The sequence below is a fragment of the Mustela nivalis genome (genome assembly GCF_964662115.1).
Source record: "Mustela nivalis genome assembly, chromosome: 5".
Taxonomy (NCBI): Eukaryota; Metazoa; Chordata; class Mammalia; order Carnivora; family Mustelidae; genus Mustela; species Mustela nivalis.
In genome coordinates this window covers 5,492,691-5,512,533 of record NC_139024.1, presented here as the reverse complement: position 1 = coordinate 5,512,533, position 19,843 = coordinate 5,492,691, and the positions used below count along the sequence as shown (strand labels likewise).

The 19,843-nt window shown below is 36.4% G+C and overlaps 1 protein-coding gene across 7 annotated transcripts in view; it reads right to left on the bottom strand.

The window, feature by feature from the left end:
• Positions 1-19,843, bottom strand: part of QKI (QKI, KH domain containing RNA binding) — a 155,381-nt gene that overhangs the window by 104,959 nt on the left and 30,579 nt on the right. For all 7 annotated transcript variants that reach the window (XR_014311800.1, XM_082730753.1, XM_082730756.1 and 4 more), the window contains exon 2: positions 13,365-13,507. Coding sequence is in view for 6 of the 7 variants with exons in the window: in XM_082730753.1 (XP_082586879.1) it covers positions 13,365-13,507 (143 nt within the window). In the remaining variant the exon portion in view is untranslated. The remainder of the gene's footprint in view (positions 1-13,364; positions 13,508-19,843) is intronic.

Below are 19,843 nucleotides of genomic sequence, written 5' to 3'. Positions count from 1 at the left end.
TAAAAATATGTAATTAAAATAAAATACCAAAATGATATTTTGTTTGTTTTACTGACTGGCTCTAGACTTATCGCACTTAGAGAGAAAATAATACAGATTAAATTTGAAAGTTTGCTGTGTCTATAGTCATTCACCATGAATAGCACAATGTTCTTTCAGTATTCGAAACCATTATCCAATGCAGCAAAGCTGCTCTTGTCATTTAGGAACAAATGAAGTTTCAACATGTCTTTTGATTTTCATGTTCATCTACTTATTAACACAATTGCAGAAACCAACAAATATTCATGTCAGAACTATACTCCTTTATCAATTCAAACACAGGATTTAGCCAGAGATACAAAAGTTCAGCAAAAATCAATAAAAGCATTGTGTAAAACACATACAAACACACTCCAAAAGCAAAAAACAGACTGAATATATCAAAATGTCTTGTGCTGGAGTGCCTGGGTGGCTCAGGGGGTTAAGCCTTCGGCTCAGGTCATGATCTCAGGGCCGCAGGATGGAGCCCCAACTGCGCTCTCCCCAATTGCACTCTCCGCTCAGCAGGGAGCCTGCTTCCCCGCTCTTCTGCCTCTGCCTGCTCTCTGCCTACTTGTGATCTCTCTCTCTCTCTCTCTCTCCTGTCAAATAAATAAATGAAATCTTAAAAAAAAAAAATTTTTTTTTTTAAAGTCTTGTGCTTTTGGGGGAGATAAATGTCTTATCCCTTTTCCATCTCCATATTAATTCTTGACAAGCAGCCAGTAAGTCTTCTTACGCTACACAATAACTATTACAGGAACCATTTTGTAAATCTTCATATATTAGGCCTCTATAATCATCTTCTACTAATGGCACAATGCTATGCAAGAAAAGGCATTTGTACCAGCAGATGTAAGGGTGGGGGAAACAGGAACTAGTAATAACTAAAATATGAAATCTGTGGCTTATAAAATGTGTATAACCTAAATTTTAGGAAGTCTTCATCATTTGAGCATAGATAAAAATTGGGAAAGAAGCTGAAACCACTCTGGAAACAAACCTCGATTAGTAAAACAGATGATTATTTTTCTAGAAGCTAAATAATAATAACTGCATTGGAAAACAAACATTATGTAAGCAATTAAAATAAAAATATGAGGGGCTCCTGGGTGGCTCAGTGGGTTAAAGCCTCTACTTATTTATTTATAAATAAATAAAATCTTTTAAAATACGACAACAAAAACAAAAACAAAAAAAACAAGACGACAGTTCCAAATGGAGTTTCTTGTGGTAAGCCTCATGTCACCAAACCAAGACTTAATTACAGCATTGACTCTCCAAATGGACTCTTAAACCAATCAGTCAGAAATTACCTGGTCAATACTAGTTAAGTAATCTTCATGATAGACCCCTTCCAGCTCCTTAAGAAAAATAACCTTTTGGGGGCGCCTGGGTGGCTCAGTGGGTTAAAGCCTCTGCCTTCAGCTCAGGTCATGATCTCAGGGTCCTGGGATCGAGCCCCGCATCAGGCTCTCTGCTCAACGGGGAGCCTGCTTCCCTTCCTCTCTCTCTGCCTGCCTCTCTGCCTGCTTGTGATCTCTGTCAAATAAATAAATTAAATCTTTAAAAAATAAAAAAATAAAAATAAAAATATGAAAGCCAACAAGAGTTTCATGACACAAAGAGTTTTAGGACATAATTTTTGACAGTGTAAAGTCCAAACTCCTATACACCAGGCTCTTTAAAAAGTCTCTAACTACTTTTTAAACCTTTGTTTTTGCTGTTACCTGCATGTTTAGCCACATAATTCACTGTCCTATAAAAAAACGGGGAGTACTTTTTTTTAAAAAGGCAGATACTTTTTTCTTTCCTGAAACATCTTTCTTCTTCCTTCCCTCCCTCAAAACATGTCAAATACTCCTCAACATACAATACTGAGTTCAAGTGTTCCTCTTCCTGTGATTTTCAGAATTCTCTGATTCCTAGAAACAGTTGTTTTCCTCTCCAAAGTGAGGATTTTAGAGCACTATATAAGCACCCCTCTCGCAGCCCCTACCACATGAAATGCAAGGATGTACATACATGTCTCTTGCAGATCATCCCCTGAGCCAGAAACCAGTACCTGGTCCTCTTTATTATTAGTTTTCATCCACAATGCCTCACACAATATACAGCACACAGACAAAGCTAATATTTATTCAATTATTGGCTAATACAATTTAAAAGCGTTCAAAGAAATGATGTAGTGATTTTTTCATTCTCATGGTAAAAAATTAAATCACTAAGTCATATGCAGCACAGGAACTCTTCCAAATTTCAGAAATTTCTCAAATAAGCCTGATGGACTAATCTCAGGATAAACTCCAAATGATAAAACCAATGACATCACAGAAACAAAATGCTATCTGCACTTTCCATTTCAATATGGAAGTATCATGAGTGCAATGACTAGGTCATTCAACATCTCCTAGGTGACTACACTGAAGTGTGTTTTATTATGAGTGTTCTAGTATGAACTAGCTTCTATGCTCAGCACTTTATGTGCATTAAGTCACTTCATCCTCATAACACTGCTGAAAGACAGGCACCATTATCATTAATGTTTAATACATGAGAGGTGACAAGAGTAGCTAGCCCCAATCCTAGAACACCTAGATTGCATACAGAGTTTGGACACTTAATTTGTAGAGTATAATGCCCCTCTTCTTCTTCTTTTTTTAAAAGATTTTATTTATTTATTTGACAGGCAGAGATCACAAGCAGGCAGAGAGGCAGGCAGAGAGAGGGGGAGGAAGCAGGCTCCCTGGTAAGCAGAGAGCCTGATGCGAGGCTTAATCCCAGGACCCCAGGATCATGACCTGAGCCTAAGGCAGAGGCTTTAACCCGCTGAGCCACCCAGGCCCCAAGGCCCCTTCTAAAGACCTAAAAACTATACATCCTAATCACAGCAGAAACTCATGTTCAGTTTTCTCACTCAAAATGTCTGGTAAAACGTTTATAAAAACTCTCTTCAGATTCAGGTTTACTTTCAGAGTCCAACTGTGTTTTTTTAAATAATTTCTTCTCTACTTATATCTCAAAATTTAGGATTACTGTACCACTATTACATAACCACACCCTGATATTTTCACCTTTTACTGATTGGGATCACTGCCTTAACAATCATGATATACATCCTTCTTAGCATAACTGAACTTTTATAGGAATGAAAACCTTTATGTTTTTATTACTTATACCATTTATTTCAATAAAAAATATGGTAATTTCAAAAAAGAGAGAAAGAGAAGAATATGATTATCTGAGTCAAAACTGAGTTTGTATTACAAGTGTGACTTCAAACCCAGAAGATGAGTCTAGAAGATTAAATATATAGTTCTAAGGCTCTTTGAAATGGATTGAAATTTTGCTGCATAAGTATTATCAACCTCATACACTATTTCAAAATTATTAATTCAGCTCTTAAAGAGACCTGCTTTCTTTGGCACAAATTTTGGTCACATCTGATAACCATCTTGTATACCATCCTCCTTCAATGTTCCCACATTGTTAAGAACAATGAGGCTTAGAGAGTGTTAAATTATTTCTTTTGTTAATAGAGTATGTTTTTGATGTTACTCTTGGTTTCTCTATAATAGTAAGTTATAAAATCTTGCCATGTATTCTCTACTTTAAATAAATAGCACCACTACCAAAGCCCTCTCTCATTCTTAACGCCCGCATACATAACATTCTTAACATTTAATCTGTCCTCTATTCTTCATTTCAACCTCACTACCTTAGTTCAGGTCCTTGTTACTATATAACAGGATTACGGCCATAACAGATACTATGAGGGCAGGAACTGCATCTTTTCATATTCTTCTTGTGCCTGGTGCCTAGCACAGGTCACACACAAGTCTGAAATAAAAGAATGATGCCAGGGCACCTGGGTGGCTCAGTGGGTTAAGCCGCTGCCTTCGGCTCAGGTCATGATCTCAGGGTCCTGGGATCGAGTCCCACATCGGGCTCTCTGCTCAGCAGGGAGCCTGCTTCTCTCTCTCTCTGCCTGCCTCTCTGTCTACTTGTGATCTCTCTCTGTCAAAAAAATAAATAAAATCTTAAAAAAAAAAAAAATGATGCCAAAATTTTACTGGTTTGTACTCAGATCTCTCTTCAGTCTTCATGCTTTTAATTACCTTTCAAATTTCACTTTCTCTTTTGCTTTAATCTATTAAAATTGCAAATTTATATGGCTTTCGTACAATTTATAAATAAAAAGGCAAGAGATAAATCAAAGCAATCACTGTTCTCTAACCCCAAAGAATACAATACATACACACTTCTTTAAAGCTCAATCAATTCCTTACAAAATAGTAAAAATAAATAAATAAATAGATGGATAAATAAATAAATAAATCGCGCCAATATGAAACATGGAGATGGCCAAGGTCATGCTAGATAGGCTGTTTACCTGATGATACTGTTTTTGGACTGGGGAAAACAGTTTTCTACAGTAGGTCAAAATGAGATTTCAGGAAGTGCCTAATTTACTTACAAACTACTTGTTTTAAAGAGCTGAATTTATTAAGACATACAATGCTTTCCCAATGAAATAATTAACTGAATTTAGTTCTAAGGCTACTTGCTGAAATGTCTGATTGCAATGTTCTTAGAGTAAAGCTAAGGCAGGTTCCGTTGAAAACTAGTTTTCTGCTGAAATTCAACCCAAAAGTTAAGTATAAATGCTGAATTCATTCACTCATAAAACAAATTTAGGTCTTCGACTATAAGCAAGCACTAAGACGGGTGGTCAAGCTCAAGTGATAGAACCTTCAACTACTCCAAAGCCCATTTCGTTTGCCGGTTTTGGAGGGAAGAGGGTTAGAATAAGGAAGATTGTATTACTGACTGCTTCACTCAATTCCAGGAGGCCATGCTACCTCAAGATGGGCCAACAGTATAAACATCTCAAACTTTCCTTTCATAGCTAAGAGAAACACGTCAATGTTTCTGGAATATGAATAGCCCTGAGAATCTGGATTCACTCCATTTTTTATTATATTCCTTTGGTTATTTAAGGGACAATCTTAGAAATATGGAGGTTAGATATCAGTGATAAGGCACTGAACTGACTGAGAAGTCTCTTACAACAATAATTTAACCATATCAGATCCTAGGAAACTCTTTTTGGATAAGTTACAGACAAAACGTTTTATCTCAGGTGGCCCTCGAAAACACTTGCTTACAAATAATAATCCCCTAAAAGCAAACTCATTTTCAAATCTATTCTGAATACTAATTCTTCTTAATGTATTACCTTAATGTATTACCTAAATAAAGCTTAAAAATTTAAGACTCTGAGAAGACATATTATTTTTAAAATTGTTAAACTTTGAGAAAACCTGAGGTAAACAAAATTTATTGTTTTCAGAATGTCTTGAAATCCTTTTTCAAATAACTTCTATTAGGAATCTAAGAAATTTTAATATACCTCAGGCCATAAAAACCCTAATTAAATATCTGATACACAGCAGGCCTTAATATGCCCTGGTAGAGTAAAATAAAAAGGAAACTTCCAAATCAAAACTAGAAAGACAGAAGTCATGAAACTAACCCTCACTAAATTATGTTTAAAGTTCAAAGTCAACTGTTAACAGTTTCTCTACCTAAAACATAAAGATATGCTCCCTTTCATCAAACAGCACTGCTAAATTAAAAACTCCAACAGATTAATATATAACCTAAAGTATTTCACAGCTCTACTCAATATTCCTAAAAATCAACAATCAATCATTTATAGTTTAACATGTAAACTATCAGAGAGATAGAGATATGCAGATCTTACTTTTATTTTATATTTCACTCATAATTAAGATCATATATAGGCAAAAATTAAGCCTTAACCTAGGTAATGAAAAAGGAGACTTTGCAGATTATTTGGATTTAATGTCCATTTGTCACTCCAGAGAACAAAGGCGAAAGTAGTTTATATGAAGATTCTCGAAGACTCTTGATTAATTCTTTCAACAAATAAGGAAGCCACAATAGTCAAAGCAGCAACGGCCTAATAAAAGGTAACTGTACTGATGCCTGTTCTCCTCAAAGCCCATCCCAAACAAACAAGACAGTTCAACAGCCAATGTGCAATAGACAACCTTGAGAAATAGGAAAAAATCAACTGAAAACTGAATTGAAAGGCAACTTAAAACTCTTGCTCCACCATTAACACAGACTATTCCTATGAGACTACAGCAAGTAATGAGCAATATTATAAACCTGTATTATTAATTACAGTTGCCAGGCTGGGATCCTTCTTGGAAAAAATATTGAAAATGCATTTATCTCAGGCTCCCTGCTCAGCAGGGAGTCTGCTTCTCCCTCTCCCTCTCCCTCTGCCCTTCCCCGGTCCCCACATGTTCTCTCTCACTCTCTCTCAAATGAACAGTATCTTTTAAAAAAATGAAAATGCATTTAACCATCTTACAAACCTCTGACAATGGTCATCATAATAGCCTACACCCAAGATATACATTTCAAAGCTATAATCATTAAAAACAAAGCCATTTTAGGGCGCCTGGGTGGCTCAGTGGGTTAAGCCGCTGCCTTCGGCTCAGGTCATGATCTCAGGGTCCTGGGATCGAGTCCCGCATCGGGCTCTCTGCTCAGCAGGGAGCCTGCTTCCTTCTCTCTCTCTCTCTGCCTGCCTCTCAGTGTACTTGTAATTTCTCTCTGTCAAATAAATAAATAAAATCTTTAAAAACAAAAAAAACCCATTTTAAAAATGTAAAAAAAATCAGAGACATCTTCATATTTAATATTTAGAGAAAGTTTCACTAATTTCATATCACATCCCAAGCAAAGAGTTTAGCAATCTCATCTGTCCATGTGTGTACTACACAACTAATATCCCTAACAGCCAGACCTTCACAGTATTTGGGACTTATCTACCACCGAGGCTAATCCTATAAAACAGTATCTCACAACTCAAAATTGAATAACTAGGCAAATTTAATGAGAGAATTATTACTGACTCATTGAAACATAACATCTTCTATTTGTATCAATGAGAGTTAACTTCATTCACATACCGCTTTGTAAGATCTCCACAGATTCGGACAAGTCCTTAATAACTTAACCACCCAAATTACCAGTTTGATGGCCTACGTTTAACTTTAATCTTCTTCCTGTCTGTCACTTTACGAATGTATGATAAACTTACATATTCTTTTTTTTTTAAAGATTTTTTATTTATTTAACAGACAGAGATCACGAGTAGGCAGAGAGGCAGGCAGAGAGAGAGAAGGAGGAAGCAGCCTCCCTGCCAAGCAGAGAGCCCAATGTGGGGCTCAATCCCAGGACCATGACATCATGACCTGAGCTGAAGGCAGAGACTTTAACCCACTGAGTCACCCAGGCACCCCTAGACTTACATATTCTTTTTTTTAAAGATTTTATTTATTTATTTGACAGAGAGATCACAAGTAGGCAGAGAAGCAGGCAGAGAGAGAGGACGAAGCAGGCTCCCTGCTGAGCAAAGAGCCCGATGCGGGGCTCAATCCCAGAACCCTGAGATCATGACCTGAGCTGAAGGCAGAGGCTTTAACCTACTGAGCCACCCAGGTGCCCCTAAACTTACATATTCTTGAATGATTTAATGTAATATATGTTATCTTTCACTCAAGACTATAGACTCCTTCAAGACAAGAAATTGTTTTCATGTTCATGATCACAAGAACCATACTGAGTACAGTATCAGATACCCTACATTTGTTATCTTTATTCTTCCAAACAATTTTATGAGGGGGACCTTATAATTTAGTGAACAAGGAAACAGATTCTAAAAAGTTAACATGATACCTCAAAGCCAGTATGATAGTATAGACTATTTTTCAGCAAGTATTTATTCTAGTCCCCTTCTCACTATGGACTGAATGGCCTGTCAATGCAGTTTCTTAATTTCAGTGCTACTGACATTTGGGGTAAGATAATCTTTTGTTGTGCAGGGGCTTCCCTGTTCATTTTAAGATGTTCAGCAATATCCCTGGCATTTGCCTACTAGATGCCACCGGTATCTCCACCCCCTGTAGTTTTGCCGACCCAGAGTTTTTCCAGATACTGTCAAATTCTGAGAGGGGCAAAATCATCCACAGTGGACAATCACTGGGCTAATGCATCGTTAGCAGACAGGAGCAGAGGCCTTAAACGTGCTGAAGCAGTTTGGTGTGGCTCTGGTACTCCAGGGCCGCTCCTACTAGCTGCTGCCCCTTCAGAGTGAGCCCAGAAAGAACACAAAGATCTAAACCCACCGGCAGCTGGCATAGGTCAAGTTCAGCTAAGCCTAATCAGTAGACTCTCAGCCACCATACAATAAAGGCTGAAGAGCACAAAAACCAATGCTTGTTCTATTAAGCCAGTAAGTTTCAGAGTCGTCTATTACGGCGTATTACTCTGGCAACTGTTGACAAATACAGCCGCAAAGGAATAAAGCCAAGATTCAAAACTGAGGGCTGTCTGGCTCAAAAACCCACTATTACCCAACTATGTCAAAGAGTTTTTCTCAACAGAATTAATATCCCCACCTCCAGGATGTGTTTGGTACATAGTAGAGATGCAATAAAAGCTTGCTTTGTTAATAAATATAAATACTGAATGTGAATTTTTAGCCAATTTTCAGTTCATTTTCAATATGCTACTGTTATACCTCCAAATTAACACTTTTATAAAATAAGTTGCTATGTGCAGACGGAAAGGACAAGTTTAAAGTATAAGTTTAGCAGTATTTGAAAGAGTGAGGCTTTCACACAGATACACACACCAAATATTTATTGTACATCTACCATCCACCAGACACCCTTCTAGGCAGTGAGAATACAAAAGAGACAAAATCCTCACCCTTATGGACCTTGCATTCTAGTTAACACTTATACAGTGTAACGACATTTTCCAAGTGCTTCATGTGTATTAACTCACTTCTTCTAACTCCTTGTATACCTGTGAGAGACTTACCACCTCCTTATATAGGTGAGAAAACGAAGAACCATAAATGTCAAGTAATTTGCCCAAAGTTACAAAGTAAGTTGGCAGAGCCAGTCAAGGGTCTGGGTTTGCATCCATACTTTTTAAACTACTATGTCACATGCCCCTTCAAAGCTCTAATAACAAGCAGGAACACCTGGGTGGCACAATCAGTTGAGTGTCCAACTCTTGGTTTTCGCTCAGGTGGAGATCGCAGGGACATGAGACCGAGCCAGGCATCGGACTCCGAGCCCAGTGCAAGTCTGCTTGAGCTTCTCTCTCCCTTTTCCCCTCCTGCCCACACTCCCCACCAGGTTCGCGTGCATATGCTCTCTCTCTCTCTCTAAAATAAATGTAAAATAATAAAAGCCATTTGAGTCAAAAAGGATGAATTCACAAAATCAGACCTATATACAAATGGTGTGGGTGGAAGAGAACTGTATGAAATTATCTCTTAAGATACAAAAGTGAAGAAAATCAGGAAAAGGAAGAATTCATCTTTTTTTCCACTGTGGCCAATATCTAATTCATAATTTTGAAATAAATCTTTTCCCATTCCCCTGTTTTATTTGAGAACTATTTTCTTTTTTTCAAAAGGTGACATAAAGTTCCTAATACAGAGCACAAAACAGTTACTGCTCATTTGGTATACATTAATAACCTCAAAGAAAAATAATTCTTAAATTCTTATAACAAATATTAACTTTTTTACTTTTTCAGAGAGAGAGGGCATGCCCACACACGAGTGCTGGGGGGAGGGGCGTAGCAAAGGCAAAGGGAGAAAGAGATCTTAAGCAGACACCATGCCCAGCACAGAGCAGCCCAAGGCAGGGCTCGATCTCAGGACCCTGAGATCATGACCTGAGCCAAAACCAAGAGTCAGACACATAAGCCACCCAGGCACCACAATTAACTTAATTCTTGTAATAGAACTCTTGTATTAAATATACCTTAAATCCCTGTAACAAAGTTAAAATTTTAAGGTTTTGAAAAAATTACCTGTAAGACCACAATGGTTTAAATCCATGTCAATCCTCTTATGAATTATAACTAAATTTCTCATTTTAAAAGCTTTGTTAAAATAGATATTGTTGGATGCCAAAAGTCATCCACAACTCATAAACCCACCTACCTATTTGATATGCCCACACCTGGACATCTGACTTCAAACTCAACATGGCTACGTCAGAACTGCTGAATCCCCTCCTGCCCGATGGGCTCCTGCCTCAGTCTTTCTAGACTAGATTTCTATCTTAGGAACTGGTGATTCTGTTCCTCCAACTGATCAAAACCTGCAAGTTATTCCTGACCTTTCTTCACACTCTATACCCCATGTATCAGCAAATGCTACTGGCTCTAAGTTAATAATCTATGCAGGATCCAAGAATTTCTTTTGGATTTTTGTTGTTGTTGTTGTTTAAAAAAAAAAAATAAATAACGATGTTATTATTTATTTATTATTTGAGAGAAAGTGAGTGCAACGAGGAGGAGTAGGGCCAGAAGGAGAAGCAAACTCCTCAATGAGCAAGGAAGACCCATTCAGAACTTGATCTTGGAACTCCAGGATCATGACCCGAGCTAAAGGCAGTCACTTAACACACTGAGCCACCCAAGAACCAAGAACTTCTAAGTCCTCTTGTTCAAGTTTCTCTTCTACTCCCTAAGCTGGTGTTCCCTTGCCCACAGCAACCAGAATGAATCTTTTAAAACCGAACTCAGCCCATTACCACTCTTCAGCTCAAAACATCTGAATGGCTTCCCACTTCACTCAGTAGTATCTGGAATCCCTACAGGGGCTCACAGCCCCTACATGAGATGGCCCCTCTGCTAACTCTCTAATCTTGTATCTTACCACACTTCCCAAGCACACTCATGCCTCAGGAATTACACTGCCTGGAACAGTCTTCCCCCAGATAATGTTCATGCCTTTCTCCCCATCACATCAGTCATGTCTCTGCATCCCCTCCATCTTGTAAGAGATAACTGTACTATAAAGACACAATCATCATGTACATGCTTAGCCCACCTTATTTTTTTCAATAGCACTGACTGCACTTAAATATTCATTTGTTTATTTTCCATCTCTGCCTCTGTCCATAAGAGCAGAGGTACTGTTTAATTCACCATTATACCCACCTCCTGAACAATCCTTGGTGAAAGAACCACCTGTTACCCCACTTCTTCTGTTGATAAACAAGTAAGAGCAGTGCTCCTCAAACTTTAACGTGCACCATAATCAATGACAGGGCTTGGAAGGCAGATTGCGATGCCTTAGCCCGCAGGTTTCTGATTCAACTAGTCTGGGGTAGGGTTTGAACATTTATAAGTTCCCAGAAGGCATGGATACGATATCTGAAGACCACATACTGAGATCCACTGACCTGGACAATGTTACACCGCCTAACAGCTATCAGCAACAGGAGCTGACCATGGCAATGAATCTCAACTGGTGGAAGACAGACAGGAACAGAGTGCAAAGTTACCTACTACTGTACCCATGCTACGAAATATATCTCTTCTCACTTAAGAGGATTATATCAAACATGCCTTTTAAATAATGCAATATAAATATCACCTTCCCTGAACAGGATTTTTTCCAGAAGAATGCAGACCAAGCAGACCAAGATTATTTTCTCTAGCAACATCCTATGATCTTGTGTATTCTGTGTTAATGACTAGTGCTGAAACTTTATCTTTTAAACAAACAGATGAGAAGGTTGATATCCTTTAATGAAACACCAAACAGCAGTAGACACCAACTGGAATAGCTGCCAAAACATAATTTCCCATCTCTAGGAATCATTCCAGTCATCGAGGGTGGGACCAGAGTAATCATGTCTTGGTTTTATTAGTTAGCCTTCCATCTTCAGTCATGGCAGACTGGTCCAAAACACATTTTCTCTGCTAAGAATCTGAAGTTTGAAGATAAAGTGTAGGAAGCACTGAAATCAAATTATGATAAAAGCAAGGGTCTCAAAAAAAAGGCTGAATTCCTAGTGCTGAGGTTCTCAAAGCTGTATCTTGTATCATGGCCCCTCTCTTACAGGAGGCTTTGTTCTCTAGCCACTTCTTTTAATCCTATGATACCCAATTACCTTCCAACAAACTCCTTGCCTGCGTTATCCAGAACTGTTTATATATGTGCAACCAAAAATACTTACAAAGTAAATATATTAGCCTTAAAGAAAATTGTATTAGAAATGAAACTTGTGAAATGTCAAAGCTTTTTTCCATTAATCCAACTTAAGAAATTTATTTTCCATCTTTAAACAAGCAGACTATCCATATAATCAATGAATCTTACAATATACATCACATTTTGACCTCACAATACCAATTCCTTTTTGCAGAATCAATAGTTTTTCTTTCAGAATAGTTCTCTGAAACCTAGCAAAATACCAACAGTTTGCCTTTATGTATTCAGAAGGCACTGGAACCGATTATACACATTGGAAGTACATGGTGAACCACTACCAAAAAAGAACCAAAAAATGTTCTTGTGTTAAGTTCCTTATACTATGATGGAAATAAATAGAAAAACAAATTAAAACATACCAAACAGCAAGTGCTCCTCAGAAAAATAAAGAGAATTAGGTGAAACAATGAGTAACTAGATTGCTTTAGATAAAATAGTGAGGGGAGGCTTCTCTGAGTAACATTTGGGCTAAAATCTTAACCGTAACAAGAAGCCAGCCAGTACACAGCTAACATCAACATACTTAGGCTGGGAATAGACCTGACTTGTTCTAACAGCCAATGTGACTACAGTGTATTTAGGAGAGGGAATCTCACTTAAGATGAGGTCAGAGAGATATAAAGAACCATACGACATAGCGCTTTGTAACAAACAAGAGTTTGGAGCTAATTATAAATTAAGTGGTATAGGACAAGGCGGCTACTTGCAACGAGATGTTTATGGAGAGTATCTGAGGAAGAAACAGGAATGAAAAAGACAAAAAAAAAAAAAGAAAAAAATTATGAACAATGGTTATCATAAAAATTTTGGAGCTGAAAAGAAGCTTGGCAGTCATATAGTCCAACTTCTCATTTTACTGAAAGGATGACATAGCCCAGGTTGTGGCTTCTCTGAGGTCAGATTAAAAATGAGAAGAGAATTGTATTTGGTGCTCTCCGCGATATTCAGGCCAAAAGCTCTTTCCGTAATTCTGGCCTCAGTATGAAATCTAAAACCAAGTCTTTACCATGCACATTTCCAAAAGTGACAACAGCAGCCATTAAATGAAAATATATCTAAAAAAATTTTTTAACTGTCCACACCAAATTAATACCTCTAGTATTAACCTTCCCTCAGATGACATTTATTTTTATATGTCACCAGATATATCCCTTCCCAAAGTATGTAAAGCAGAAAAAAAAAATTGAATAAGACAACAAAATATACTTACATCTGGATATTCTTTTACAGGCACATAAAGTTTCTCTTGTAACTGAACAATAGGTCCCACAGCATCAGGCAATTCTGCACTCCTTTTCTCTGTACTGCCATTTAATGTGTCATTGTACATGTCTTTCCGTACTCTGCTAATTTCTGTTAAAAGTAAAAATTTTAAATGTGTTAGACAAAAAAATATTCTTGCTAGTCGAGGGGGGGAAATAAAACAGAAGGTAGGGGAGGGCTTCATTGATAAAGTGTTAAAACTCAAAGAGTAATGAATTATTAACCTATTCTACCATTCCCTGGAATAAGTCTGTTTAACAGGACTATAGCCTTAATTAATTTTCTACCAAAAATCAAATTTATCTAAACCAAATAATATATTTTATTTTTAAGAGATTTATTATTTATTTTAGAGAATGAGCATACTGGAGGTTGGGTCTGGCAGAAGGAGAGAGAGTCCCAAGCAGCTTCCACCCTCAGGGTGGAGCCCAAGTAGGGGTTCAATCTCAAAACCCGGAGATCACGACCTGACCTGAAATCAAGGGTCGGACATTTAACTGACTGCACCACCCAGGCGCCCCCCTATATTTTATTTAAAAATTAACTAAAGAGCCCAAGCTCTTATCCTCTATTTTAACATACCTGTTATTTTGCTTATTTCTCCATGCTTAAATGAGGCCAGTCATTCCAAACAAGAACTTTAATCAAATAAGAATGCCTATTAGCCAAACTAATGACAAAGGCTCTTTTATACTTCAGAACTAATCTGTCTGAATGAGATTTTGAACTAAATCACTTCCTTAGCTATTTTAGCTATCTCTGGACTATCCGAACAAATGCCCAATAGATAAAAGAGATTTTAAGTTCAGCAGAAGTCTGAGTTTGATACACAAGTATCTTAGTCAAAGCTACAGGAAGAGAAAAGATGTCTTAGAGAGAAAAGAGGGAGAAAAGCAACATTTAAGGAATAAAGCAAAGATCCAAACCACAAAGAAATGAAGGTGGGCAGCCGAAGTAGGAAAGAGAGGTGTCAAAGAAGCTGAACAATGACCGAACGAAGAACAGGGTAATCAACAGGGTCAAAAACCACAGAAGTATGGTCAAGTAAAGAGCAAAAGAGGGTACCTTGGATTTGACCACTAAGCCACTGGTGATCAGAGAAGTTTCAAGGAAAAGATGGTTTTACAGAGATCAAACTACATCAGGTTAATATATGAAATATATTAAGAAAGGCAAGAATCTAAAGCCAATGACCTTTTAAAAAATTATTAGGACAATTCCCAGGTATATAAATATGCTTCTTATAAGAAAAAATATAAGAAATCCAATGAATCAAGACTTGCACAAAGAAATCGATTAATTATTTCAAGAAGTCTTTATTAAACTTCCACACTGTGTTAGAAGATAGTCCTCTGCCCATTAGAACATACTGTGTAATAAGGGTTGTCATTACTAAATTAGCTGGATGCCTCTTTATCTCTCTCCCTATGCTAGAGATTACCTTCTTAGGGAAGAGGCTTGTGTCCATTATAGTATTTAAAAGTAAAATGCCTTTTATTTTTATAATGTATTCTGACTGCCTTCCAATCATGGAATTTCAATCTACTGCTATTAAGGAACTTTGAAATATAAATGCACACTTTAATTTTCTTAACTAGTTACTTATATCACTTTGCTAAATAAAACCCAATACAACAGAAAGTCATGATCGAAGGTGTTCTTACCCAGTTAGATAGCCTTAAATCAGTGAAAATACTGTATCACATACATTTTCTGCTTCAATGAGGGCAATATTCATTTTATAACACATCTTATCTCTTAAATAGCAATTTGCTTGTCAAAGCTTACCAAATGTTCACCTCTGGATAGCAAATGAAATTTTTAAAAAATCAAAAGAAGGTCCCTTAGATTTACCTACATTATAAAGGTAAGACTTCATTCCTTAAGCTCTTTTTAATACTACTTAGTTTCATAACAAACTCTTTCCTAAACATGGCCAGTATCAAAGTAGTGTTTATTTTATATTAGCATGCAACAGCAATTCTCCAATCAAGTTTTGAACCACCAAATAATTTAAACATAAATGTTTATATAATTACACAATTACAGTAAATAATTAACCAAAGGACATTAGGGAAATTTAATTAAAATTATGCATATATCTTTTAGTCCAGGTCCCTATATAAAAGCACTTTCAATATTAATTTATTACATTTAAATTTCCTCTTCCGAAACTAAGTCTTGTTATGAGGTTAGTAATGCCAACATAAAAATCCTGACAATAGCAAAAAGGAAAACTATAAATAAAATTTGCTTATAAATATAGATGCAAACATGCTATAAAAACAGGCTCCACCAGCATATTTCCAGGTACACAATTTTATCAAACTTAGAAAAACCAAGAGACTTAGAAGAAAATTCAGAAGACTAAATTAAAAAAATACACAAATACCACAATAATCCATGACCTTTACATATCCACTTACATGATAAAATAGAAGATAATATTTACCATTTAAATTTTATTTCTATAAATATTTCTGTGATTCTCTGATTCTTAACTGAAAGTTCTGAGATTCTGCTAGCCATTATGGCTCCACCTCCTAGAAAAACACCTGGAACACAGTGGGCCCTCTGTTAATACTCGGTGCACTGGGCAGGTAGGTGGGTAAATGAGCTAGGTTCTAAGGCATTAGCGTTGAACAAGCCATGGTTTCAAGCTTTCCAAAAGTTAGTCTCATATGGGATATACATAAACTCTGAGAAAGAAACTGTGAAGCAAAGGTACAAAAAATATAATTACAAATTCTAGTTTTCTTAAGATAAAAGGTTCTTCTACCATGCTTCTTTTAGTCTCAGATATATCACTCAATTTAGTAATACAAATCATAAGCAACACTGTACTGACCGTAATGAAAAGACAACCAAGTCCTAGGTCTCAAATATCTTACCATCTTATTCATTGTGGGGGTCTAACCAGCTGAGTACTACCTTTATCAACAGTACCTTTCTAACCAGGAAATCACTAGCACTTCTTGCTATGTTATTCCCAATACTCAAGTCAAAACAAGTTCTGGGGAGCCTAGCAGGCTCAGTTGATGATAGAACGTGCAACTCTTGATCTCCAAGCCCCACAATGGGTATAAGGATTACCTAAAAAATAAATCTTGTTTGTGTGATTTTAGATCTCTTAAACTCTCTGCACCTTTACTTCGTGTAATTAGAGGTTGCTTACTGAATGACTCAACTAAATCCATTGTTCTCCAACCTTAGTATGCAAGAACCCCATTTATTATTTTCTCTCCTAACCCCGTATTTTACAAAGTTTTTTCTGCAATGCTTGCAGTACGTAAGTCCTGGCAAGCAAAGGTTTTTGTTAGTTATACCATCAAGTTTATCTAACCATGGCCAAAATATTACAGAAACATGTCATGGGTATGGGTAGTGCTTTAGTTCCTTTGTAAGTGGTAGATTTACAAGTGTTCATTTATGAAACATGGAAGTGCTTCATAATTAATATATTTTATACTACAGACCCTTGAATAACACAGTCTGTACTACACAGGTCCACTTATATCCAGATATTTTTTTCAATACAGTATTGTCAACATATTTTATCTTCCTTAAGATTTTCTTATTAATATTTTTTCTCCAGCTAACTTTTATTGTAAGAATACAGTATATAATATATATGGCATACAAAATATGAATTAATTGACTGTTTATATTATTGGTAAGGCTTCCAGTCCACAGCAGACTATTAGTAGTTAAGGTTTTGGGGAATCTAAAGTTATACATGGATTTCTGACCATGAGGGGAGTCAGTGCCCCAATGCCCTGTGTTGCTCAAGAGTCAATTGTATTAAATTTTGTTTTATCAAACACTGCATGATAATGCTCAAACATCTCATCTCCACAATATCCTCATCAACCTATAACCGTGGCTCAGAGCACCGTAAGTTCAGAAGCATTTGTTTAATCACCTAGCATAAAAATTCCCATTACAATAATCCCAGAAATCCTCACTATCAGGACAACTTGTTTATAAGACATCTCTGAAGTTATTAGAGTTTACAAATTTTACTGAGTCAAAATCATTCCTAAAAATTCTCCCACTTCCCCCCATTCAACACTCCAAAGGTCATTAAACAGATCCAATGCCTTGTTCCTCTGACAAAAATACTTAGAACAGTTCTGTATCTGAGTACCTTCTTCTCTGAGCTATATAATAATACGGTTTTATACCTTTTCACTCATTCAGATACACTCCCACATATCTATGTCCTTTAAAATGGAAAATTCTTCCCTGAAACACATCCTTCCCTGACAAATGAGAAGAATGCAGATAGGCTGCTTACTTCCAATCCCAAACACTCCAAGTCCACAGTGTGCTTAAGAACACCTTTCTTTCTTTGATGAACATAACACATGACACAAAAGGTGGTGCTAAGCCAAGCTTTCACCATTCCATACTTCCACAACTGTTTGTTTAGACCGAGTATTTTTTCCTGGTTGTTTTCTACTAGACAAATCCCTTCCAACTGTGAATCTATCAGCTGACATCCTTTAGGGATGACTCCTCTGGCTCAAGGATCCAACAAACTGCACTTTCCTAGTACACACATTTCTGCAGCTTGCATACTGAAATACAGGCATACCTTATCAACTACCTGATGAAATCTCAAGCCACACTAGGATCCAAACCCACTCTGGTTCTGCTAGTTTAAACAGGAAATAGTCTGTTTTGGATTCCATAGGTTGCATCAGCAACTTCACAACACAAACCTTTCAGCTTTTGGGAGTATTTACCTTTCCAGCACTCAGGGTCCTCTAATTTTTCATGTTCTCTAAAACTGATATTTGATTATGACTTTTTTTTTTCAAATTCCGATATCCTGAAAACTACTTTTGTTTAAGACTGAAAATTTGTTTCGGTCTTACTACTTAGTGTCTCCTTACATTTCTCTGTTTAACAATCCTGATTTTTCCCTTTTTATTTTATTTTATTTAAGATTTTATTTATTTATTTGACAGAGATCACAAGTAGGCAGAGAGGTAGGCAGAGAGAGAGGACGAAGCAAGCTCCCCACTGAGCGGAGAGCCGGATGCAGCCCAATCAATCCCAGGACCCTGAGATCATGACCCTGGCAGAAGGCAGAGGCTTTAACCCACTGAGCCAGCCAGGTGTCCCTATTTTTCCCTTTTTTAAACTCAATCATCAGTCAATGAATTCTGCTCCTAAGAAGAAAAATAGTCACTGCACAGTTCTGTTCTATGTGACCTGTTAATATTACATCACCTTTTCCCCTAATTTACCTAATTCACCAAGAAACTAAAACTTTTGCTTTAAAATCATTCTTATCATTTCATAAGGCTCAGCTCATTTTTGCCTTTGGCACTTTATCCCCATGACTCTTTCATTCTATCTGAACCACTATTTGTGCATCCCATCCTCTGCCACCTTAAAATTTTGCACATTTTTAAAATTTCTGAATTATTGGATTAACTAACATATCAATCTCTCTGTGGGAAAGTAATATCAGAAATAAGGATAACCTGAAGAACTATTAAAGAACAGAAAAATAAAGGCTGAGAAATCTAAATTATAAAATTAAGTAGTTATTTCCCAAGACAGATACATAATGGCTATGTATAAATTTAATAGTACAATGTTGGAAGACTGGATAAAGACTTGAATATAACCCTATTTACTGACTGGTTTTAGAATTTTTTCAACAAAATTAAACCAAGAAAATAAAAATTAGGAAATGAAATATGAAAAATATTTACTGGCTCAAGAGTACATAAAAAGCCTATTAATGATATGCAAATAACATAAAAATAAAATGCATTAAATTATTTCCAGAATTTTAACAATAAATTAAAAGACAATTTTTTAAAACACTGAAAACATTTTCACATAAAACACATTTTACACCCAGTGTTGTGGTAGCTAATTCCAATTGTTCAACTGGTCTGCTGCTATCATTTTATTCGGGCATCTGTTTGCTTTTTCTTTGAGCCTTAAATTTAAAATCAAGCAAAAAATTATCTTATCATTATAATACAGCTAGACCTAAAAATACAGAAAGAAATGAGAATGTTACACTGTCATTTGACCATTACTGCCTTGTTTTTAAAATTAATGCTTTCATTAATTTATTCAGTGAAATAAGAGCTACTTACTTATAAAAATATATGTTTTGATGTACATAGTAAAAGTTTTATAAGTGAAGTTAAAATGACAGCTTTCATAATTTCAACTGAAATTTAAATAGGCTCTATCATTTCCTCAGTATCTGCTGGACATTAATCTGGCACAGGAACATAAAAAGCAAAGGAAGATTTTATTTATCTTAAGGTCTTAATTAACAAATCCCTACACTCTATCTACAAGAAACTTACTAAATCTTAAAACAATAATATTAGCAGTCTATTTATAACCAAACACCAGTTTAGGTGATGGCTGTTATGTACTTAGAGGGAA